This window comes from Ruditapes philippinarum, unplaced genomic scaffold (assembly GCF_026571515.1).
Source record: "Ruditapes philippinarum isolate M1 unplaced genomic scaffold, ASM2657151v2 ctg324_1_1_1_1, whole genome shotgun sequence".
Classification (NCBI taxonomy): domain Eukaryota; kingdom Metazoa; phylum Mollusca; class Bivalvia; order Venerida; family Veneridae; genus Ruditapes; species Ruditapes philippinarum.
In genome coordinates, this window is record NW_026851537.1 from 201494 (window position 1) to 228648 (window position 27155).

At 32.5% G+C, this 27155-nt stretch overlaps 1 protein-coding gene and 9 non-coding genes across 17 annotated transcripts in view; 9 read left to right on the forward strand and 1 right to left on the reverse strand.

The window, feature by feature from the left end:
- Positions 1-22536, reverse strand: part of LOC132738658 (PDZ and LIM domain protein Zasp-like) — a 46962-nt gene extending 24426 nt beyond the window's left edge. For 4 of the 8 annotated variants that reach the window (XM_060726563.1, XM_060726274.1, XM_060726853.1 and 1 more), the window contains exon 1: positions 2426-2666. In XM_060726563.1, the coding sequence (XP_060582546.1) occupies positions 2426-2530 (105 nt within the window). In that variant the 5' untranslated portion in view covers positions 2531-2666. Of the gene's footprint in view, positions 1-2425; positions 2667-22347 lie in introns of those variants that run through there. The other 4 variants (XM_060726637.1, XM_060726780.1, XM_060726343.1 and 1 more) reach the window with 3 other exon arrangements.
- On the forward strand, positions 8526-8598 carry Trnar-ucu (transfer RNA arginine (anticodon UCU)). Its single transcript has one exon. It is a non-coding gene; the product is annotated as a tRNA-Arg (tRNA).
- On the forward strand, positions 8688-8760 carry Trnar-ucu (transfer RNA arginine (anticodon UCU)). The gene has a single exon. It is a non-coding gene; the product is annotated as a tRNA-Arg (tRNA).
- On the forward strand, positions 16672-16744 carry Trnar-ucu (transfer RNA arginine (anticodon UCU)). Its single transcript has one exon. It is a non-coding gene; the product is annotated as a tRNA-Arg (tRNA).
- Trnar-ucu (transfer RNA arginine (anticodon UCU)) lies at positions 16834-16906 on the forward strand. The gene has a single exon. It is a non-coding gene; the product is annotated as a tRNA-Arg (tRNA).
- Trnar-ucu (transfer RNA arginine (anticodon UCU)) lies at positions 16996-17068 on the forward strand. The gene has a single exon. It is a non-coding gene; the product is annotated as a tRNA-Arg (tRNA).
- Trnar-ucu (transfer RNA arginine (anticodon UCU)) lies at positions 17158-17230 on the forward strand. The gene has a single exon. It is a non-coding gene; the product is annotated as a tRNA-Arg (tRNA).
- On the forward strand, positions 17320-17392 carry Trnar-ucu (transfer RNA arginine (anticodon UCU)). Its single transcript has one exon. It is a non-coding gene; the product is annotated as a tRNA-Arg (tRNA).
- On the forward strand, positions 17479-17551 carry Trnar-ucu (transfer RNA arginine (anticodon UCU)). The gene has a single exon. It is a non-coding gene; the product is annotated as a tRNA-Arg (tRNA).
- Positions 17638-17710, forward strand: Trnar-ucu (transfer RNA arginine (anticodon UCU)). Its single transcript has one exon. It is a non-coding gene; the product is annotated as a tRNA-Arg (tRNA).
- Positions 22537-27155: the final 4619 nt, after the last annotated feature.

Consider the following 27155-nt stretch of genomic DNA (forward strand, 5'->3'; position numbering starts at 1 on the left):
CAAACTTAAATTGAAGTTAGATCTAAAGCAAAGAAAGACTACAGTAGTCTTTTGTCAGACGAGACATACTCTTTATGAAAGTTTTTGGTAAATATATTTATATTACTTTCTGGCTACTTAGAACTGTTTTCTACAACAGAGAAAGAATTAACGATAATAAAAAAGTGGATTTCGGCGATCGTAGTTCAATACTAGACAATATCCTATGAAATTTTACAAAATATTTGTACTCCTTATGATTATGTTTGTAGAAGTTTTCCTTCTCGAAAGTGAATATTTGTACATTTCCAATAAAACATTCTGATTTCTAAATTATCATAGGAATCTAAATGGGAGTGCAGAATATTTAACTTTATTTTTTGAATATGTTGGAGGAACTTATATACATGTATGTTACCTATACTCTTACTGAAAATTTCAATGATAATACAATGTACATATCTCGTTACTATACTTTTCAACAGGTATTTCAAAACATTCGTTCGATTCATTTTTAGTAGAATTAAAGAAATCGAAACCGACAATCAATCCCTCACTCTAGATAAAAACATCAAAAAAAGTAAAATGAAAAAATCAAATAAAACTCAACAGTTAGTTCTGGAAATGGTTTCTTATCTATTTACGTGAGGGGTTTTTTGCTTCCAGTCTCGATTTCTGGATTATCTTAACCTGACTCAATCTTTTCTACCTTTGTGGATGTGATGGAATGCTAAACTTCATGTATAAAACATTCCAAACGTAACAGGTATATATAATTAAATGTAATGAAATTTGAAAATATTTTTATGTCGTTAGAGAATACATTTGGAAAAATATCAATGTAAGTTCAAACGTATTAAACATGTATAAAGATATTACAGGATCAAAGTCTGCCGATAGTTAATTGTGTGACTTTATTGTATAGATAAATATAACGTTTCTGTCTATATTGATAAGCCCCTTGCTAACAACCCATCGCTTTGTATATTATTAGATCATTGGGATATACACTCTTGTGAAGAACACCCCCGTAATTTAAGATGAGATTTCACTTATCTACGAAAAAGATTTCATCGTCATCATCATCATCATTAACAACAACAACAACAATAATAGCAACCACCACACGAACAATATAAAGAAGAACAACAGCACCATTATCATCATCATTATCATCATCAACAACAATAGCAACAGCGACAACAACAATTTCAAAATCATCATCATCACCATCATCGTCATTATTATCATTATAACAACGACACAAACAACATGAAGAAGAACATCATCCAACATATTATTGTTGCTCTCAGTCATTACATAACCTTCGCTATATTAAAAAATGTGTCTTTATTGAAAACACATGTATCTAATTACAAAAACGTATTATAGCAGACAATAGCTGCAAGATTTTATGTTAATACTATCATGATTGACAGAGCAGTGCCTAAATGTTATAAAAACTAATACGAGCTACACCTACATTCAGCACAAGAACTATAGAATACCGGTATCTGCAAATCACAAAAAAACAATCATTCATTATTTAAAAATCATCTACTGAAAATGATCAATCTGTCGCGCACCTGCTATTAACAAACGCTTGATATTGTTTACTTTCCGACACTACTGCGGGTCTAATGCACCCCTTTTCTAGACCTACATTATGATGAACTACTCATTTATCAATTATGCAACGATATGAGCTAAGTAAAACAAGACCATCTTTCAGTTACAAAATACGGGCTTCATTTTCAATTCAAACACATTTTTAATCTTTGAATTATTCTTTTATAATTGAGCCCCGTAGAAATGTAGAAATCCGACAAATTATGACGATTAACAATCTTTGGCTATTATTACTTTTGGTAATGAGGGTTAATTGGTTCCAGACAAAAATTTGCCTTGCCCGTACACCGAGACGTGTTATCGTGCTTGGGGTTACAAAAATAAATAAACGGCACGAGTGACTGGCATAATCTAAAAGAATCTATTATTAGTAAGATAAATATATGAAAAATATCTGCACTCACAGCTTTTCTCTGCTGTTTATTGCGTTAAAACATCTACATCAGCAGAAACAATCCAAAAATACAATCTATTTATAGCATGTTTAAATTCCTGAACCCGTGCCCAAAATATCTTATTAAAATGAATGAGTTAAATGTACACCTACCGGCACTAGAAAATTAACTCCAGGCTCGAAAAATTATAACACCTTGACACTAGCCTTGCTTAAAGCTCCCTTGAGCACGGAAAACTCGATGTTACATGGAAGTAATGAGGAAAACAGAGGTAAGGTATAAGAAGTTTACATTTATTAGAATTGCTACCGACAACTGAACAACTATTCTGCGATAGGTTCCATTGATACAAGAGTGGTGACTATATTTGGCAGGCGAACTGCGGTATCTCATCTACAGGGTGAAATAAAAGCAATACTTACACGTTGTACCGTAAGTGGCTGGTTTAAATCCTTTCCTCCCTGCAGCCGGAACCCCCATGCGGTCTGCATGCAGTCCCGGGCTAGTCGCACCTGCACAAGGGACATTCTTATTATGCCATCCTACAAGAATAAAAGATGTAACACTATATCGGCCGGAACGAAACAAGCGTTCGAAACGAGGCGGTGAACAGAGCGTTGGTAGAGAGAATATGCTCAGTACAACAAATACTTCTGTATGTGAATCAATGGGAATATTACCTGTATAACTACAGACAATATAGAACTTTCATAATGATAGTCATGTGGCGGAGGTGATTGAAAGCGTATAGGTTTTATATTAGCCAAAAAATTTCCCCCGGGGAAACCCAGCGAAAAAAAGAACAATTTTTTTTTTTGCAGGAAAAATCTTTTAAATGAAAGTCCCTTAAATAAAACTCTTATACATGATCATTTCTGCAACACCAAAAAAAACATTTAAAAATTAAAGCAAAAAAAATATATTTTAACAAAAATAAAATTTGATGGGGGTAATTTTGATTTTTTTATATTTTTTTGATTGTTTGGGAATTGATTGATTGATTGAAAGGTTACAAAATGCAAAGGGACACACTATTTTAAATGTTTTTAAATCATATCTGGGTTTTTTTTCTGGAAAAAAACTTTGGCCAAATAAAACCAGCAGAAAATAAAACAAAAGGTAAAACGATTTTGTTTTTCCCGGGCCTTACTTGTCTAAGTAATTTAAAGCAGATCAAATCAGAGTTTTGAAACGCGAGTTTGGGGTTTCCCCTTAAAGGGGTACGGAAATATATACAAGAATTTCCCTACAGGTTGCTGAAAAGTTTTAAATGGCCATAAAAAATCTATGTAGGTAAAAATTTTAAAACATCTGCCCAAAAAAACGTAAAATCAAAATGGAGTAAAATGAAAACCATAAATAAATAAAAGAAAATTTTTAAATTTATTTTTTTTGGGGTCCCCCCATGGGAAGGCCCTTAAATTTTTTTAAAGGGGGTAAAATATAAAACTCCAAAAAATTGAGAAGCCCGGAAAAAACTAAACGGAAATTTGATATTAGACATTCAGCAGAACATTTAATTTTATCGAATCTTCTGCAGGCAGAACATCCGGCAGGACGTTGAAATTTTACCTAACTTTCTGCTAGCAGGACATTCAGTATACATTCAGACTTTACCAAATATTTTGCTGAATGTCTAGTGTCGTTCTCACACACTTAAAACTGAAGCCTTAAGTTTGATATACGTACGTTTATAAATATTTGTAGTTGCCTCCGAAAATAAAGATAGGCGACTCGCTCCTGAAGACTTTTTTTAGATAATTGCTACGGATATCGACATTTTCATCAATTCTAACATGAACAACTTTTATTTGTACTTGTAAGGTGTACAACAACGGCACCATTACATGGATTTTCATTTTCGAAAGTCTCATCCGAAAAACTTATTACTAGTATTAGTTTTACTCGGAGTCGAGACCCCTAGATTTGTATTCTGATAATTCAGACAACTGTCCTGATATATTAAGCATCTTTTGACACAATACTGGTGGCTTTGTCCTTGACATTTGAAGGGTAAATGGTATAAGCCCTATCGACATTTTACCCCCGGCCCTTCTTAAAAGTTTTGGGTTTTTTAAATTGTTTGCTTTATAAGCCCCTTTCCATAAAAAAAAGTTTGAAATATTTAATTTTTAAAAAGGGAAAATTTTTTAAAAGCCCCCGGGTTTAATAAAATGTTTAAATTAAATAATAAAAAACCAAAATCTGAGACACCCGTTTTTCGAAAAAACCGGGTTTGGGAAATTTTCAAAAATTCAAAAGAGTTCCCCATTTCATCATCGTAAATTCACAATTTGAACTTCGTGAATTCACTTTTTCAAAAATTTCTGAATTCCCCGAAAATTTACTATTTCAAAGTTCATAAAAATTTACGAAAATTTTAAAATTCAAGAGTTTCACCAAATTTTAAAAAACCCCAAATTGTGGAAATTTGCGAAAGAAAACCCGAAATTGAAAATGTCACCACCTGTCTAACGTATCATTTCCATCACCACACTCCAATTCATAAACGGAGGCCTTGTATATTTAGACTATGCTGGAGTTAACCAAACATGTATTTTTTTTATCTTGTACAGCTATTCACATCTGAAGTTGAAACCATTTTAAATAATGTTTGTGTTTTCGCTGAAAAAATATTAAGAACATAATGTAGGTGTTAAATAATTATTCTTCTTTATTTTTTTATGTAACATATGTTCCTTGCACTCCTTTACCTCGCATATGTGCATGAAAGTTCATCACGTGGTTACTCATTTTTCTTATTAATTGTATATATTTGATATGTATGTGTATTTCATGATACGATGTTGAACATGTTTAAAGAATAAGACTAATATTTTCTCATTTTTTAATGAATAAAGTCTTTGTTATGTTATGTTCATGGCAGCACATAACTTTGAAAATAATAAATAAATAAATACGACAACTAAAACTTGACAATGCATATAATAACAAAATAAAAACGACAACTAAAACTTAAATAATGCATATAATTACACATAATTCGTTTCATGACAAACTCAGTTTATAACTGTTGTTAAGATTATCAGAAAATAATATAGCACATTATAAACACAATATAACAGTAAATAGAATATTGTTGTTTTTTTCTCGCTGTCAATGCCACGGAACTTTCTGGAGCAAGTAAACAACACGTAAACATCTATTATTATTAGATAAATGTTGCGTTATGATGTTAGTTAGTGATGTTACAGAAATATCAAAGCAGCATGCCTCCAGATTCCTGCTTATTTTCATGAAAATTTTGAAAATGTAAAAGAAAGTAAAATATTGTGAAGTGAACAAAGAAAATAGTATACACATTGTTAACGGCACTTGCAATCCATGTAAATTGCTAAAAAGAGGTCAAAATATGCAAAAATAGCCCTAACTGCGTTACTTACTCAGTAGAAATATGGTGAAAGATTCTGCAAAATCGGCCATTTATCTCAAATAACATGAAAATTATTACTTATAAATTATTATTTTTTACTTTTCTTAAATTCTCAATACATTTTTCTCAAGTTTCATTTTCTTGAAATATTTTGCCTCATCTGGAGGCATGCAGCTTTAAGCTGTACAAGTGGAGAAAAAATGATCTAAACGAACATAAGCCTCGTTAAAGGCACATTATGCCCCAGAAACAAATATTTTTGGCTTCTGTGAAATGGGCAAACATAGTCTTATAATGTTTAAATAATTATTTTTAAGCATGTTAGATGTTAATCGTCTAAAAAAGTAGTGCTGAATATTGAATTATTTGTCATTAAAGTAGCAAAATGTAAACAAAGTAATATTTTGACATCCATACAAAATACTTATTAACTTTATCTGTATCATAACTGCCAGAAAGCAAAGGAAGCAACAAATGCTCAGATAATTGGTCAACGAATATTAAAAAAAACCCAAAAGAAACACCTAACAGGACACCAAAAATGAATAGCTTTTGAGAAATAAAAATGAAAACATTAATTGGTCATAATGGGCCTTTAATACAGAAGAATTTATCCGTGAAGACAAGGCAAATCTGTGTTTTATAACGTTTTAATTATGGATTTAAATCATGTAAGATATTTAGAGAGAGCAGCATTGACTGTAAATATTTTTTTCTTCAAAGTGTTTCTTTTAAAAGACAAGAAAACTTATAATTGAAATATCTAATTTTTGTTAACGCATCTTTTTTAGTTATTGTCGAGTTCAAATGCTTGATATTTAAGCATTTGGGTTTAATTCCCATGTGTTCCTATCCCATGTGTTTATCTCATATGTGTTTAATTCCCATGTATGTTATCCCATAAGTATTTAATCGCAGAACCGTAATAAAACATAATACGCATAATATAGTGGCGGCGTGGCCGAGTGGTTAACGCATCGGTTGCTGACCGCGTGGGGCAAGCCGTTGTTTCCTTGAGCAAGAAACTTTACATTCATTGCTTAGTACTGGTTGGTTCCAGGAACGGATTCGAGGGTGTCAAAATAAGCTTATAGCTTCCAACACAATCGAACTCAAATAGGTTTGTATAAACTAAACATAATATAACATAATCATCATTTGGCATAAAATAGCATGAGCATTATATAACCAGTACACATTCATTAACACATAAAAATGGAAGTGTTACAAAAAGTACATAATAAATTTTACGATAGTCACATAAATGTTTGGCTAATTTACAAAGTAAAAACTTTTAATCAAGCACTAAATTGTTGTAAACAGGGCATGTTAATTTTAACCAGACAAACACTTTATTTCTGCGTATTCAATAGAAATTTGAAGAACGTAGTGAAAGGGAGACAACTTTTTGTTGATTTTCTGGAAATGATTCAAGTTATTATTACCGCTGCGATTTTTTTACAGAAGCAGACCATTGAGAAGTAAATAAACATGATTATCAGCAAGTATGATAAAAAACAGTTGTTTACTTTTTAACAGTACTTTTGTTTTACCGATTAACAATGGCTTTCTACATTTTCAATCCGTTAGTAAAAACAAATAAGAAGTATCTTTAAAAAAAGCTACTCGGCCGAAATAAAACTAGTTAACTTGAATATGTTAGTTCTTAGTTTTCCATGCAAAGTCATATAGAAATGTTAGCATAGCTTGTATAACAAGGACATAACAATTTTTGTAGGGTTATTAATCTTTAAAATTTGGAACACTTTAAGATGTCAGTGTTTCTAAACAAACCTGTCGTGTTTCGGTAAGTGAACTCAATTTTTAACACCAACATCTACGCAGTCGGTAGGCAATATTATAAGACCTACTATGTAATTTATTATGTGAACTATATATAACATAATACTTTCATATTATACTTTTTTACTCATTTTCTTAAGGTAGACCTACTCTGTTTTTCGTATACACTTTTCGTTTATGTTTTTTTCTAGCTGGGGGGCACTATGCTGACAAGGGTGAGAAATAACAATATATAAATGAATGTAAAAACTATCTCACAAAATCATCTGTTTATAAATATAAATAATAATTAAACCAGCGTATTACAATGTTCTCCTAACGAATATTTATATAATCGCATTTCAAAATTATAATATAATTGTAATGTGAACATTTTGAAACTGTATCATATCACATGTTTTGTATGATTATGCATAATTGTATGATTGTATGTATGACTTTCCAATAAATGGGGAAGCTGGAAAAAAATCTAGTTTTATAAATACTTGATTGATATGCAAAAATATATGAAACTTTTAAACATTATACCAGTTGAAAACACCAATAATCATATAATATATTAGACACTTATTGAACTTCATTGACTGAGGGTACCTGATAAGTTCTGATACTATTCAGATATACTCAGATCTTGTGTAAGAAAACCCAGTAAGTTCTTATGTATAATCAACTGTTCACTAGAAAATGTAATAAAATCTGACTGCAGTGTAAAATGTTTTGACGGAGGAAGTAAAACAGAACTTAAATAGCTGAGCAATTTAACTAGAAAGTTAAAAGAACTATCCTGTACATTTTATTATAAAACTATCCTTTGTATTTTTTTATAATGGCAAAAAACTATCCTTTACATTTTAGTTCAGAACTATCTTAGAATGACAAGAACTATTGTTTACATTTTATTTCATAATGGCCAATGAGATTTTCAGATTACATTTTTTATATTAAATGACCAAGGAAATCTCTTCTTATATTCAGCTCTTCCCAGAAAATTTTACACGAAGTCAAACTTATTTTAGACCGTTCTTCGGTCGAAAAAATACATGTGAAATGTTAATAAGCAAACTATTTATGCAACATTTCTTTTATTAATTAAAAGATAAGTACGTATATTTGTTTTATTTATACTCCGTGTAGTAGATAAGTATAATAATTTATTTCTTTTTATTTTGCATTTGAATAGTATTACGATTTATTTATACTTCCAGCATCAGAATGCTAATTTATTCAAACTCTAAACATCTCAAATGGACTTGCTAATCTTTCAGTCTAGAGAAAACCATTCATCATTGCAAATGGATAGATTGATAACAATAGAACGTGTAGTCGTCCCCGTAGCGCAGTGGATAGCGCGCTGGACTTCTAATCCAGAGGTCGTGGGTTCGAGTCCCACCGGGGATGTTACAACTTTTTGATATAATTCTTATTTTAAAACTGTGAGGATTATATTCGGGCAAATGGATAGATTGATAACAATGGAAAGTGTAGTCGTCCCCGTAGCGCAGTGGATAGCGCGCTGGACTTCTAATCCAGAGGTCGTGGGTTCGAATCCCACCGGGGATGTTACAACTTTTTGAAATAAGTCTTACTTTTCAAACTTTCATTATTCTATTTGAGAAAAGGGATATATTATACGGGACTTTCAATCCAGAGATCTGTAGATGATGGACATTTGTAACAAAACTATGGAACTTCTTTACATTAAAGGCCTACTGTGCCTCAGAGATGCTATCATTTTCATTTCTCAAAAAAGTGTCCATTTTTGGTATCTTGTTGTTATATCAAAAAATACTCATTTGCGATATAGATGAACTATCTTTTCTTCTTTTGCTATGTTTGTAGTTGGTATAACTATAGTGAATAAGTATTTCGTAAGGAAGTCAAAATATTACATTTTACTACCTGTACGACACATTACCGCACATTCAGTGCTTCTTTCTTCAATTGTTTAACATTGTTGCGCCGTTATATGTCGCAACGACGCTAAAGATATCGCACTCGCCGCTAAAACTCGCACCATTGCCGCTATAATGTCGTACCCACCGCTAAATGTCGCAAAATCTTCTGCCGTTAAATGTCGCCACGATAACATTAAATGTCGCACGATTTCCCCTTGCCGTTAATTGTCACAACACTACCATTTTTTGTCGCATGATGTATATTCATGATAAAATTAAAGATATACTTGACTCATCTTTTAGTAAAAATATTTTTATTGTAGAATTTTTTTTTTTTACATTTTATTTGTTTATTTCAGTCTCTTTCATATGCATACATATATAATAAAACATATTAAAAATTGATAAAAAGTACATATGACCATTCTACAATAGAATTATAAGGGACTATATCATGTATATACTTGAAGTATCATTATCCCTTTACAATTGATAGTTAGTTCCTATTGTTAACAGTAAAGCAACATTATAGGAACATTTACATCATAAAAGATAGATTATCCCCACTGACCTTCAATAAAAAATAAATGAAGAAATGCCATAAGATATTTTGATAATAAATCTTTAAGTGTTTTAAAAAGTGGCACTATTCCACAAATTTATTAAAACTATATCACCCGTGGTCAAACCATGGATGATTGGTCAGTGGTGATATTCTATACGTTAGTAGATAAAACAACTTATCATGTTTAAAACAGATATGTTTCATTTGTACCATACAAATTACTATCATAACATTTGTACAATAAAATTTACTATCACGTACTATAAGCACCGATCATCTAAAAAGATGTTAAAAGACTATATTAAAATTAATTTAAAAAAGAAACTAAAACACTAAGTGGTCTGAAAAACCTTACTTGTACAATATATTGTAGCGGAGTTGAAGAATATTGTAACATGTTTTGGCTGTGAATTTAACAATATCATTGTTGGAGAGAATAAATACAAGTTTATCTTCATCAGAGAGGTCAACAAATTCTGGCCTTATGTTACGAGCTTTTTCTAACATAGGTAACCTAATGTGCTCATATGCATTACAAGATAATAATACATGTTTTTCACATTCAACTGTAATTTTACATATTGGACATATCCTACTGTCAACAATTTTTTCATATCTACCAGTTTCAAGCTTTATGGGAGCTACTCCACATCTGAATTTCGCTAGTGCAGACATGTGTTTACGTGGCAAATATAGTTTACAATAATTTTCAGTTTTATAATCATTTTTTAACAACTTATAGGTTCTTAATTTATTACCACCATTCCCATTTAGACTAACATTCCTATTAAGCTTAGCTATCCATTCATCTTTATATAATGACAAACATTTTTAAACTACTTTTTCACAAAAAGACTTAGATGAGACTGTTACACAACCAAGTGCATACTCTACTAAATTTAACTTTTCCATATGATTATTAAATATAAATTGTCAGTTTTTACACCTTTTGCTGCTTTTGCGCAAACAAGTAGAAAAGATCTTATAATTAACTCTATTTACATCAATTGTAACAAATCTATGCCATTGTTGACATACATATCTCCATTGTTTCACATGTGTAGGCTGCCAAGCTAATTCTCCATATAAAGCTGCTGTAGGTGTATACCGCCCTACCCCCAGATAAAAACGCATTGCCCTATTCTGTATCGCATCATGCAGGAAAATGACTTATTACCCCAAATAGAAGCACCATATGAAATGACTGGCCAAACCATTGAATCATACAATTTAACAAAAACATCATATGGCATGGACCCTAATGCTTTTGATTTCGCAATAATTAACCCCAGTGCTCTACCTGCACTTTGAGCTATACATTTAGCGGTCTTATTATAATCAAGAAACTCATCAAGTAACAGACCAAGGTAAGTATATTGTCCTACAGTTTTTAGACTATGATCACCACATGTGAAAACAAATGAGGATTTGCTGGCCGACTGCGACCTAAAGCGAACAATGTTGCTTTTATCATAATTTACTATCATAGCATTTGATGTACACCAATTTGACAAAACATTAAGCATAAGTTGAAGATCATTTTCAGTTTCAGCTACAAGAACAATGTCATCAGCATATAATAAAATGCAAACCTGATCATTATCTATATCAATTCCTTTACCAATAGCTTTAATTTTTACAACAAGATCATCTATAAACAAATTAAGCAGTAAAGGAGAAAACGAACACCCCTGTCGGAGCCCACATTTTATATCGAACCATTCTGTTGTAAGGCTATTTATCCTTACACAAGATGAAACTGAGTTATATAGTGACTGTATTGCCTGTAACATATTACCATGCATACCCTTACTATCTAATTTGTTCCATAACAATGATCTGTCGATAAAGTCATATGCCTTACGGAATTCAAAGAATGCACAAAAGGTTGATAATTTCTGTTTCTTTCTAGTTTCTACAATATTAGTTAAAGATGACACATGATCAATGGTACTGCGACCTTTCCTAAAACCATTTTGCTCATCACTGAGTATATTGTTAGATTCTGCCCATTTTGATAAACGGTTATTCAAAATTGTACAGTATATCTTATACATGGTGCAAGACAATGACAAGCCTCTATATGACAATGGATCTCTTGGATCTACAGTACTTGATTTCGGTATAGGGCTTATTATTATCTTATTCCATGCAGAAGGAATAATTCCTTTTAAAAAACAGATATTATACAAAATATGAAGAAACACACGGAGCAATCATTTTTCAAGATTTCCATAGGTATATTATCACAACCCCAGGCTTTACCATTTTTAGCCTGTTTGACCGCATTAAACACTTCTAAGATAGATATATTGTCGTTTAAAATTTCTGTATTGTCATTAATATGATTACCACTAGATACAAAATTTCCAGTATTTGTAGTATTAGGACTATTAAAAAGCTTGCTAAAATCATTTTTCCATTTTTCAAGAACATTATTAACATCATTTGAAACACCATGTTCAGTAATAACTTCTAATATGTCTACTTCTTGACTGTGAAACACCTACCCTGCCAATGGTTTTCCAAAATTCAGTCTGGTTACTTTTGCAATCTGACAATAAATCATTTTGCAAACTTATCCAGTACTGACGCTTGCTTTGCTGTACCGCCTTATCAAAATTCTTTCTCGCAGAAATAAACCGAGATTTAAGTACTGGTTTTTCAGCACGCATATTACATTTAAGCCAGTTGCTTTCAGCATCGCAGACAGTATTCCAAAAACAAGATAAGTTGTTATTCTACCATGGTTTCCCTATTTTTCTTTTCTTATTAGACGTTCTACTGTTAACTTTAATATTCTTAAATGGAACTTAACTATACATTTCATGTCTAATATTATGACAAATATCTGCATATGCAGTATCTACATCACTTAGCTCTTGTAAACTTTGTTCTAGTTTAAAAATACATCTGTGAATACTATTTATAACATCATCTGAACACATAACATTTTCAGGATACCCTTTAAATCAAACTTATCAAATGTAACATTGACATTATGACTTCTGGCGGATTTTTCCGCAGGGTTTTCACATGAATTCCCTAACTGCACAGTCCATGATAATACAGAGTGATCCGGAATAGACACAGCAGACAAACGATTCACTGTACTTATCTCATCTATAAGCTGTGTAGACCTTTTGACTGTGAAGTTAGAAAATCTATGCAAATACTCGTGTTGAACTAAGCAATAGTCCACTACAGAACATCCCTTAGAGGATACAGAGGTAAAATCACTGTTATCACTATTTCTACCATTGAGAACACACATGTTACTGTCAATAAGAAAATCTATTAAACAATCACCATACATATTTGACATATAATCAACAATATCTCTTTCAGGTAAATTATCAACGCCAACAATGTAATCAAAATTATCACCAATACGACTATTTAAATCCCCGCATATGAATAACATGCCATCATTTTGAAACATATAGATACCAGCTAAAAGATTGTCATAAAAATCCTGTACATCAGTTTGTCTTGACGAATTAATACTGACCCTGATCTTGCATTAACATGAATATTTTTTATAATTTCCAAACCAGGAGTAACCAGATAAATATATAGCATCATTATTTCTAAAATGTGACTCAGCTATACATAAAATATCAAAATCTAAAAATAGAGCACATTGTTCCCTTACATAAAAATTATCACTATTTTACACAACACTCCAACCATTAACGTTCCAAAAACCTTTTCTGGCCTATCTTCTTTGCTGTCATCCCCGTTGTTGGTAACCACGACCTCTGGCTTGTCCTCTTTCCCTTGATCCCTGACCCTGTCGACCACCATTGTTCACATCTTGTCTATCTGGCCGCGAGGTGCCAGCATTATTATAAGAAGACCTACCACCACGGCTGTCACTATGATTTGAATCTCGATTCCTACTATTATCACTATTTCTGTGCACTTCGTTATGAAACACGCGATTTCCTTTTACTGATATGGTACCACCCCTGTTTACCGCCCTCATCACCGGACGAAAGTTTATTGCCGCCACTCTTTCTTCCTTGGATTGGTCCGGATGAATGAAGATCTCATGAAATGATGTATCACGTAGGCGAGATTTTGCTTTCAACACCTTTGTATGATCGTTTGCATTTCTAAATGAAGCAATAACTACTCCAGGTACAGATGACGTGTTATTATCCTGACTAACAACTCTACGGGCTGATGCTACAGTAACATCAACTCTCAACTGGTTTTTCATCAATGAATTAACCTTCTCAATAATATTCTCATTTTCTGTTTCTTTCATTTTACGGAATACTAAGTTCAGTGTTCTATCCTCTCCGCTGCTTATATTACCAGCACTTTTTGTAGAGATCACTGTTTCTATCTGCTGCACAGAATCGGCCAACGAGTTAATCTTGCCACTGATAGTGTCAATTTCACTCTGAAAATCTGCTCGGATTGTATCCAACCTCTCATCTAGTGATTTATTTATGCGTTTAATCTTATTAGTAACACGTTTATCAAGAATCTGTGATATTTTGTCTGTCAGTTTTCTTTCAAGCTCAGACTCAAGCTTATCAATTCTACTCGAGAGACTAGTATTTACATTTTTTATTTCCACTACAACACTATCAAGTTTCTTTAAAAACACTCCAATTCCATCGACTGACTGTGAAACTAGTGAATTTCCCGAAAACGTTATATATTCACTATTATTTACCTTGGCTGGTGTATTCCCATATAAAGTTCTCCTAGCCTCTGCCATAACACAGTCTGCAAAACTATTTTCTGGATTATTATCACCACTCCTGACTTTCTTGCTATGCATGTCTTCTAAATCACTTCCACTTGCCGAACGCTTTCTACCTGGTGTTCTTATTACAGTAAAATGTAATTCAATTTGATGCTCCTGACTTTGTGACACTTCAGTTTGGCGTTCCTGAATTTGTTGCGATTCAAAATTGTCAACAGCACATTGCAATTGTGACGAACCCAGTATATTTTCAACGTAATCTTTGGCTTCCATGTTTGCCATGTACAGAAATACAGGCAAAGTAACTGATTATTTATTTAATTTTTGGATATTATATTAAAAGTGTGTTTAATAATGTTTTATAAATTGATTTAGAGCATGTTGGATGTTTGTGGCGCCGTTATATGTCGCAACGACGCTAAAAATATCGCACTCGCCACTAAATCTCTCACCATTGCCGCTATATGTCGCAACCGTCGCTAAATGTCGTAAAATCTTCTGCCGTTAAATTTTGCATCGATAACATTAAATGTCGCACGATTTCCCCTTGCCGTTAATTGTCACAACACTACCATTTTTTTGTCGCAAGATGTATATTCATGATAAAATTAAAGATATACTTGACTCATCTTTTAGTAAAATATTTTTATTGTAGAAATTTATTTAAGTACATGAAATTCTAACTAATTATGTCTAATTTGAAAAACAGTGTATTGGAAACTGCATTCCCAATTACTTGTCGAGCAAAACTGGCCATTTCTTCAAAAAAACTGCCATTTATTTTAATTACACTATGTTTATACTGTGTTTACCTGTAGTGTGTAGAGTTCAAAACATTATTTGTATCATAGTTTGGGGACCTTTCTGTTGAAAATATGTCAGAGTTAAATCGTATACATATACATGCACAGTGCGTTAACTGGAGTACAGGTATTAGTTACCCGCACTCCAGAGCATGCCCATTGATTGGCTCATTTTTGCTGAGGTTTACTTATTGTGACGGAAGAGAAAGGGAAAGCGACAGAAATATCATATTCAGATGCTCGTTCATTGGTTACTTTTTCCCGGGGTTTCATATTGTGACAACAGGGAAAGTGTTTTTATGTTTCACTATGATAGAACAGAGAAAGAACATCAAAACACTCGGCAATCTGATCTCGTACAAATCAGATAGCCTCGTGTTTCGATGCTCTTTCTATTACATGTCGCCTTCTTAATAAAGGCCGTATTTATTTAATTTTTAGATATATTAAAAAATAAAAATGTGTTTAGTAATGTTTAATAAATTGATTTAGAGCATGTTGAATGTTTGTGGCGCCGTTATTTGTCGCAACGACGTTAATTTTACAAATAACATGTTGACGAAACGTTGTCCAAAGCTTGATATGATTGAAACATAACTTATAATATAAAACATAAAAAAACTGAATACATGTATATGAAAGTGTTTTGCAAAAATCTCCAAAAAATTAATCATATTTCAAAGCACTTGACTGACACGTGCACGTTGTGCTGAGTTTGCTAAACTCTATGTACATTACAGTAGAATTCTAATAAAGGTGAATGGGGGAAAAACAATTGTGTGTTTACAGATAATGATTTCACTCAATGTAGACAGGATGTGATTAAAGGTAAATAACTTACATGAACCACAAAGCAAATAATCATTTATTATTCTTGTGAGCAAGCTATAAAATCTCGTTTGAACTAAACCATTGTAAAAACATTAAAAAGTAACATAGTAACATTTACGCAATTTAACATCGGAAGATGTAATTGTATTTATTTGTATTTAAAGTTAGTGCAGATGCAATGCCCAAGTACGCAACCTCACCACGATATTATCTGTTTGAAAATTTTTCATATTTCAAAAGCATTTAATTTCTCGGAAATATAGGCTCATTTTAAATGATTAGTAGAAATCTATTTGTCTTAAGAGAAGAGTTATAGGCCCCCTTGTAGTTATTTACTAATACATAAAGTTTATAGATTTTCAGAAATTGACCACGTGAATAATACAAACCAGATTGGACCAATTATGAATATTAACAACAACGGGAATTAACAACTTTTTGGAATGCTTCTCATTCCCAAACTGTTGAGCGAACGAATGGAAAGTGTAGTCGTCCCTTTAAGACAGTGGATAGCGCGCTGGACTTCTAATCCAGAGGTCGTGGGTTCGAATCCATCCGGGGATGTTACAACTTTTTTTAAATAATTCTTATTTTCAAACTTTAATTATTCTATTTGACAAAAGGGATAGATTGATAACAAGGGAAAGTGTAGTCGTCCCCGTAGCGCAGTGGATAGCGCGCTGGACTTCTAATCCAGAGGTCGTGGGTTCGAATCCCACCGGGGATGTTACAACTTTTTGAAATTCTTCTTATTTTCAAACTGTTATTATTCTATTTGGGAAAAATGATAGACTAATAACAATAGAAAGTGTAGTCGTCCCCGTAGCGCAGTGGATAGCGCGCTGGACTTCTAATCCAGAGGTCGTGGGTTCGAATCCCACCGGGGATGTTACAACTTTTTGAAATTCTTCTTATTTTCAAACTTTTATTATTCTATTTGACAAAAGGGATAGATTGATAACAAGGGAAAGTGTAGTCGTCCCCGTAGCGCAGTGGATAGCGCGCTGGACTTCTAATCCAGAGGTCGTGGGTTCGAATCCCACCGGGGATGTTACAACTTTTTGAAATTCTTCTTATTTTCAAACTGTTATTATTCTATTTGGGAAAAGGGATAGATTGATAACAATAGAATGTGTAGTCGTCCCCGTAGCGCAGTGGATAGCGCGCTGGACTTCTAATCCAGAGGTCGTGGGTTCGAATCCCACCGGGGATGTTACAACTTTTTGAAATTCTTCTTATTTTCAAACTGTTATTATTCTATTTGGGAAAAGGGATAGATTGATAACAATAGAAAGTGTAGTCGTCCCCGTAGCGCAGTGGATAGCGCGCTGGACTTCTAATCCAGAGGTCGTGGGTTCGAATCCCACCGGGGATGTTACAACTTTTTGAAATAATTCCTATTTTCAAACTTTTATTATTCTATTTGAGAAAAAGGGATAGATGGAAATGGAAAGTGTAGTCGTCCCCGTAGCGCAGTGGATAGCGCGCTGGACTTCTAATCCAGAGGCCGTGGGTTCGAATCCCACCGGGGATGTTACAACTTTTTGAAATAATTCCTATTTTCAAACTTTTATTATTCTATTTGAGAAAAAGGGATAGATGGAAATGGAAAGTGTAGACGTCCCCGTAGCGCAGTGGATAGCGCGCTGGACTTCTAATCCAGAGGCCGTGGGTTCGAATCCCACCGGGGATGTTACAACTTTTTGAAATAATTCCTATTTTCAAACTTTTATTATTCTATTTGAGAAAAAGGGATAGATGGAAATGGAAAGTGTAGACGTCCCCGTAGCGCAGTGGATAGCGCGCTGGACAATTGAGAGTGTAGTTGCCGTAGCTTATCAGAAAAAAATACTTTGCTTATATTCTGTAAGATGCCAGTATTTGGAAACATTCCCAGTAAATATCACAATCATTGGAAAAATAACAAGTAACTAATTAATTTATATATGAAATATATGTAAAACCTTTGAACTACATTTCTATTTACAGATCTATTTAATTGAGCAACTGTACGGAAAAACATGATGTTATTTCATTTATTGTCCTTGAAATTCCAGATTATTCTTTCAGTTTGAAATTAAAAAGGCGATTTAGACTGCGACTTCTAGAGACGCTAAACATTTTGTTGACCTTGCAAAAAAGAAAGAACCAAACAAAAAAACCACAAAAACAACAAACATGTGTTTTTTTTTTGTTATAATATAAATTAAATTAATCATCTGCAAAATTGTTATATAAAAGTTGAGGATAATGTATATGGAGGTAATTTTCTCAGTCTATGGAATAATGTATGTTTTAAGCTTAAGAAAGATATATTCGGTTCCGGTTACAAAACATATAAATAAAAACCGGACTCTGTGCTTTTTTTGTTTATACAAATTTAAGATTTAAGGATGTAATTCAACGAAATTATAACTAAATATACAAACTGTGAATTGATGAATTTGAAACTTGAAAATTAAATATCCGCTTTGATATAACTTTGAAGTTATAAACGCTACCGATACCTAATTGTATAGTTTAACTTTGAACGTGTCCACTGTCCACTAACAAACTCATCATGGTCGGCATTTACATGACGAGACCCTTTCTTTATTTCTGGCACCTTTTATTTCTCTAAAGTAACTGGCAAAATTTCTAAATAAATCATATAAATCAGTGTCTTATGGACATATTCTCTTTACAAAAATCGTCTGCGGAAAATATAAACTTACACCGCATTTAGAGTATGATATCAAAATTCAAGTTTCGAACACAAATTCACTATTCGATAGTGTATAGCCTTTGACGTAATACTTACTCGTAACCTACCCGAGGCTATAATAATTTGCCTTTGCCAGATCGAGACCAGCAATGTACATCCAGGCAGTCTGACCAAGTCCTATATTGTTGGTAGCGCTTTGGGGTCAAACATACTTTTTGGGTTGGACCCTAAGGTGCAAAGAACTGCACAAAGCATTTGGGGTCAAAATCAAAATATCGACTCAAAAGTGTGTTAATATGCTACATATCAACGCACTTTAGGTTACAGAGGAGTTCTGAAGGTGTCAACTGAGTTCAGCTTACATACTGAGTATCGACTTATTTTCGATCTGCAACCTAGAAATATTTTACGTTCAAGATGACGGTGGGTACTTAGATACATCACTTTGGGGTCGGATAACAAAGTGCATTTAACCCAAAAGTGCGGAGTAACATAGCACATTTTTGTATTTTTGTATTATTGATATTGAAATCCGTTAAACGTCAAATGTTTCAAAATGAAAACATGGAATTTCCGTTACACAAATTTAACAGGTTAACGGTAAAGCCGAAAATGATGCATTTGAAGATGCAGACGACTTTTCTATACATATCTGAACAACGTTAAAATCATTATTTAGTCTTGCCAGTTGCTGAGTGATTACAAACCAGTAGCTGTCATGTATACTACAACAGAAAATGTTTGTAAATGCCGGCTGTAGATGACTTTTATACGCATTTCTTTCGGATGAGAATGTAACTTTACGTTGTTAGATCTTACGTTAGTTATTGTAATGTTTCGTGGAATCTAGACACATTTTTATACAAAGTTACCCATTTTTGATTAAAATTTTGTTCTTCTGCTTTTCACTTCCAATAATATAAATAAAATGGTCAGGAAAAAGATGTTTCGTCGGTCCCGCGTTACTACTGCTACTACAGAAACAAAGCGCACTTAATGAAAGGGAAAGCGTGTCTGAGAGTAAAATGGCCCAGTAAGTCTGGTAAACTGGACGTGAAGAGTTGCTTGTTTCATTCCCCGAACTACTTCTTATACTTATATATATCGAATGATATTGTAAAAACCGAGGCCCCTGTGATGTAAAGTTGATTTTCCAAGAAAGTGTTATTTCTATTTCCATTGCACTATCATACAAAAAATAAAATTGCAAACAGTCTTCTAGAGGGCTTTGCCCATGTGGGTTCCGGATGGCGGCGTATACAAGCATATAACATACTTAATAATAACGGGATTTCGACGGTATGTGAGCGGTTCTTTTATGGATACGACAGGTATCGGATTCGGTCACATATAGAGTCAAAATCAGTACAAATGGTTTAGAATTGGTTAGTTCTAGTAACAATTAAAGTACAAACTGATCTTTATTCTTTATCAATCAACATTAATACAGTTAATAAGAACAAATGATTAGGATGTTATAGCTGACGAAATATCAAGACAGATTAAAAAGAAAAGACCGTTGCCTATGCTACTTTTATAACTCCACAAGCTTGTCTAAAATGTATGCCAAGCGGTTCATCAAAGGTTCAAAACATAATGAACATGAGTTACTGCATGAAAAAGAAATCTGGTACATTTTAGTTATCGTTTTTTCTTGTCTGTATTAACAAGATAATCGTTTTTGTTCCGTCTTAGTTGGAAAAGTTCCCAGTAAGTGACATAACGTTTCAACATGAAAATTAAAAGATTGTTTAGTTAGCAACTTAGCAGAAGAACAGTAACCCATGGCAGAACAGGTAGTCATAAGTTTAAATGTGAAGGTCACGATACATTAGTCAAACATAAGCAACATACATAATGTAAATTTTACGTGTATTATATACATACATGTACCCAGTAAATGCCAGATATAAAATAAGTTCTGTTTGTTATACATGTATAAAGGTCGTGAACAAAATAAATTTAAAACATGTAAAAGACATCTACGATATCTGTAACATTAAAAGCAATTTTAAAATCCAGAAGCACCTTTAGCAATTTTAAAAACAGCCAAGTCTCTCTCAGGTGTTCAAATTTCCTTAATCCGTCAGGAATGATGTAATTATACCGAATTTATTACTTATTTTACTTCTATATAAATAAGTCGTCAACGACAATATGAAGTAATAACAGTACATGTAGTTAGAGCTACACATGCCATATAAGGAACTAATACTATAAATTGCAATGATTACAGCAGAAGTTTTGTTTTGTTATGTGAATAAGAAGTAAAAGTGGCTACAGTATAATAATAATTCTAAAGTTATTCAGAAATATATGTTTAACATTTATAACATCAATATTTCTCATCCTAACATTAAAAGCAGTAATAATAGTAATTATATATGAAAAACACTATCAAAAGCAAGTGTTTTAGTTGTAACATAAGAAAAAGCAGATTCAGCGTCAATAAATAATAATACAAAAACAGTTGTTATATATTGTTTTACAGCGATTCAAATTAACAACAGTTGTTAAATGGAAACAGTAACTGTTGCAGTATCAATAAAACAACCCCCAGTTTGTAAAAGTAGGTAAAAGTTACACTTGCTCTTGTTGAAACGTGATTGCGTATATCATACTATGATATACATACAACAACAAAAAAGCAACATAGATAACGGTATTATTAGTTATATATTAATGAGTTATCAGAATTTGTAAAAACAGTTATATATTATGATAAAACACTTTTAATTCATTTATTCGTTTCTACAGCTACACAAAATTATAGAGATAAGTATTTATATCTGTTACAATAATTATAGTTATGACTTAGTATCTGCATTTAAGATAGCTGTGATTATAGAATATATCTGTTACAATAGAAATAGATATAACTTATCTATATCAATAGTAGCAGCATGTACAATAGCTGTAATTACAGAATATAGAATATATGTCAATTTTAATAGCATTAAAGTTATAATTAACAAATTAAACTGAATCATGAAAGATTTAACATACAATGCAAATAACAACTGCGTTTATCGCAACAGAAATATGTTGAAGAATCTATTGTAGCGGTTACAACAGATAAAGTTAAAGAAAAGCAGACAGAACGAAAACAAAGATGTAGATGAAACAGAACAGAAAAATGATAATTGACGTAAAGGAGCCGGACACTAATTGTCTTTTCCATATCTTATGCACGATGCGAACAGATCGCCAAGTGAGTCATAACATATAAACATATATCTAACAAGACACAAACCGGAAATGAAAAAGAATATACAGTAAATGTAGTGTACTATTGGCATTAGTTTTCGGGTCAATGAATAAGAATAAAATAGAAAAAAAAATGAAAAATTTGAATATGGTAGTACCCTGTGAATAACCTCGTCAGTTACCTGGAAGCTGGATATCAGTTTCACATACATGATGTATGGTATTGTTGTTAACTGTAGCATCTACTATGACTAAATGCTTTTTAAATAGAAACATACTTTATTTGCGAGTTTAATATAGAAGGTTTAGAAATTCGGCTCTTTAGTTAAATAGAATAAATCACTGTTTAACATATTTGCATTAAATCATGCATTCGTAATAGAAACTAGATTTTAAAACGAAAACGAAACAAACCTTACCTTTGTTGGAACTAGGAGCTCCAGCTTTGCAATTTATATTTCATCAACCCAATAAGTTAAAATCCAAATTAATGACCACACAGTCCGTCCCCTAATCTAGCATTAAATCCCCTATTTAACCGGCTGGGAGCGCACAGTTGCACGATGTTATCTGTGCGGTAAATCCATTAAAAAGCCGTGCCAAAAATCACGCGTTTCTGTTTCTGGTAGCGTGTAAAACCAGTCAATTGGTTTTGCTGTATTTACAAAGTTAGGCAGCAGCGTATCTTGCAGTAGTTTTCTTTGATAAATATTGTTAGCCAGGTCATGTGGCCAAGTATTAACGGTGCAACTTGTAAGCTTATAAATGTAATATATAACACAGGACGGTTTTTACATGGACATATAGCTTGTCAAAAGCAGGAAAAGGAAGACTTCATATATCTACTCACTTGCTTTATTTTATTAAAAGTTAAGATTTATCTATTTAATCATAGAAGTCGTGTATAAAGATATGAATTACGACGTTACAAACGCGCAACGTCATTGAAATTCTCATGTACACCATACCTAGAGGCTCGGGTTATATTTCCAAACAACCGTTTATATAGGGACATATAACCCGTAAAATCTTCTAACTAATAGTATAGACAATTTGTTACGAGCCGCTACGTATATAATTTCTCTATAGAAAAAAAACTTCAATTCCAATAAATTTACATTACTGCAATCGTTTTAATTAATAAAAATATAAATGGTTGAAAATATACTTCAATGTAAGAAAAACTTTATTCCACTAAAATGCATGAAATCATTTAAAATGTACACGCTCATCCAAAAAATAAATAGACAGAAACATCCAAAATGTAGAATCCTGGAAATAATAGACAAATGTGAATTAATCTAAATGGATTTTAATTTTGCTGGATACGCGTTACACGCATATTTTCACAAATGAGGTAATTATTTGAATAATTACGTAGCGCACACACCCGCATGTATGTTTTAAGTCTGTATTAGTCTTGTACTGACTGATCTTGTTTGCTATGTTCTGAATCTCCTGTACCTGGTCAAAAGATGAAGCAGACAAAACAACAACAACAACAACAACAACAATCTGATAAACAAAGATATGTTCATAAAATACAAGGACCGGTTCTTATATATTAGCAGTGTATAATTATGTGGATACGAATTCAGCTTATCATAATTAATACTCATTTTACATGCAAGATTCTTATGAAAAAAGGTTCGAACCCGAAAACATGATATAAATAATCGACTAACACACATTTCGCAGAATGTTATCCTAAAAAGATTTCCCAGGATTTTCACCTTTTCACCGTTTCATGGACTTGCCATCTACGCACCTGCGTAGTGAGCTACTTCCCTACATCTAGGTAAACTCTACCTCTGAATTTCATATGCATTAAACAAGATCTATAATGCACTAAAGTTGCTTTCTAATAGCTATAAACTTTCAAGAAAAATAAACTGTGTATATTAGATTGTGTTTGAACAGCGCGTGTGTTTATGAGTGTAATGTAATTAATACAATATGTACATTAAAACAGGCACTATATTGTACGAGAATTATGGACGGATAATTAATGGATTCATTTTTTCGGGAATAGTTTTTTCCTTCCTATTTACTACAAGAACATGAAGCTGTGTTGTTTTTTTTCTACATTGATACTCAACAGAAGAAAAGTGTTCTGTTTAACCTTGGATATAAAAACCTGTACAGCTGATTGTATTGTTTTGTAATTAGCGAACTTGCATAATGACTAGTGTGTTCTAAATATTATAATAATTAACCACGGTATGATAGTTTGCATGGGAAGATTTTGTGAATTCTTATAATTATAAACATTTAGTACAATGAATTCACTCAATTATGCATTATGAATCCTTACCATGCTAAATATCTTAAATGGACTTTCCAGACAAAACCACCATTTAATGGAAATATACCGAAATATGTACTGACCAGTGCAAACCATGATAAAACGGCACAATAGTGCCGGATGATCTTTGTCTACATTGGTCGCAATGGGCTGAATCAGATGCCACCAGTAGGCTATGGATAAAACTTATTCCCACTGGAAGTTACTAAATTCTGCGCATTCAATTTATTTCGGCCAATATTCGACGGTGCGTTTATTTTACAAAAACTGAATGAGTGTAGGTTCTATATTGAATTTATTGAATAAGTTAGAAAATAATGTTATGCGAAAAACTTCAATGAATTTAGTAAATAAGAAATTTTCTGTTTATTTGACGGGCGGTTAATATTGAAACGCTACCATTTAGCGTGACGTTGTGCCACTATGACGTCAGATATATTTACGCGACATAGCCTTACAGTTTTTATTTGTTTGGGTCGTCAGACCAAACAAATAATGGTAGCGAAATTTCAGAGTCTAATGCTGTTAATTGCAAATGCCGAAAGTAGTCCACTTTTTTGTAGCGGTTACTTCCCTTTATATGTACACTAACGCCGAAAAATTCAGGGGAGATCACTGCGTAAAGATTGTCAAAGACAGGCACATCTATATTTAAAAAAAATAATTCCCGAATGGTCGAATATTTCTAATATTGTTTTATTGTATTTTCTGATCGAAAATAAGTAAATACAAAGCGGACATTCAATCTCTGACACAGAAGTTTACGACAAACCTAACAACAAGTAGTTCTCAAAACAGCTTTAAACTAGCGATTTAAAAGAAAGAAATATTTTATATTTTGTAACAAGTATCCAACAAATTACAACGCATTCAAAGTTTAAAAATAGCGTTGGCTTATAAAATTGTCAATAAATGCACAATCACAAATTACGCGGATGAATATGATTTTATCAATGAAAATGCTATTTTTAGCGATGTCGATTACCGAATACTACACAAACCGAGTAGTGGAATATATAGATTCTACATGTCGGACTGTTTGGGCGAGAAGATTTTCGCTAAATTATTTACTTCAATTTTAAACAACAGGTTTATCCTGAACAAAATATCTCGAAATTAATAAGGATTACAAACCCGAAATGCAATGGAAGTTCTAAATTTAGAATGACTCGATGTTATTCAGACTTTGTTTGTATAACTTCTCCGTGGTGCAGGGGTAACGCGCTCGCTTGGTGAGTGAGAGGTCTGGAGTTCAAATCCCAGTGGAGGAAACTTTTTTTTTTAAATTCTTTTTTAAGTGTCTTTGATAAGGAAGTAGCCATGATATGCAAGGATAAAGTGTGGCTGTCGTAAAAAATGAAAATAAATGATTTTTTGATGCAACTCTAGTTATGTAGAATTCCGTATGTATCAAACTCTGGTGCCTTGCAAAATGAATTATAATACATAACAATAAACTTATACAGGAAAATACATACAGATATACAGTACGATTTAGATTGCAAAGATCAGAAAATACCACAGAACTTGCAGCCCTTTAATTCTTTATAAATATACATGCTTATAGTAAGCTCCAGGATTATTTACATCTGTGCTAAACAATAGTTAGTCGTTACAAGCCCTAATTTAGATCGAATAATATGGTTTTCTTCAGGCCGTTCACATATAAATTCACCGTGGCTGAAGGGTTTTCGCGCTCGCTTAGGAAGCGAGAGGTCTGGAGTTCAAATCCCAGTAAAGGCAACTCATTTTTTTTCAAATTGTTTAAGTCAAATAAACATTGGATTGAATATCAGTGTTGCAATCAGTCTTATAGCCAATTTACTACAATTAAAACGCTGGAAAGCATTGGTGGCACTATACATATAATCTCACAACCTGTACCTTTCTTACATTCTGAGACCCAAACAAATTCAGCGCCTTCTGTGCTTTGATTTATTATAGTAGACAGTAGACATTTTGTTTTGTTCCAATAGGCTTTAAAGCCGATGAGGACATAAAACATGCACAATAACGAACAGTTCATATAAACATAATAACAAAAATCAAGAAAAAGTTTGGAGAAGATCAATTGTGATTGATAAAGTAATACCAGCCGAAAAGTTCTTAAGTAATTACATAATGAACATTTTTAAATCAAAATTGAGCTTTAAACCACTAACATATAGGTATCTTGTATATACAAATACATACACACATATACATGCACATATATAAAAAATCATACATTACATGAACCATTAATGCAAAATTGTTGTATATTAATCGATTTTTAATACATAATCGCCATATGTTTATACACATAAAAAATGAAGGTCCATTCGCATCAGTTGCGGATTTCCTAATTGTAAATGAAGGAAACGTCATAATTTGATCAAAACAATTACATGCAAGAATTTGCCTATCATATTCTGGCGTTTTTTTCCACAAATGCCCCGACAAAAACAATAATTAAAAAAATTAAATAAAATTGCAGGTATCGGCAATAATAGAGTTACATTGGAATTTGCTTATTATTTTCGAGTGTTAAATATAAAGTTTTAAATCGGATTTGGATTTTGATGTTTTTAACCATGTCGGAAAACCCGTCTGAAACCTTTAGTGCAAGACCGCTCATGCGCTTAGATGACATCATTATCATTATCTTTATGAAAGAACGGTTTTAAAAATTATTACGCTACTCTTAAACTAGTGTTTACAAAGTATATGTTAGTGTTCATCCGTGTTGTTCTACAGAAATTAGAAACTTCGACGGGAGCGATAGCGACCGGAGAATATTTCTTTTTTCTGTAGAACAGCTACGATGAATACAAACATACTTAGTGTCAAGCTTTAATTTGCCTACATTAATATTAACTTTATTTTCGTCACTATACCTGTCCATTTTGTACAAACGCGGTTCTATGAAACACTATTAAAAGG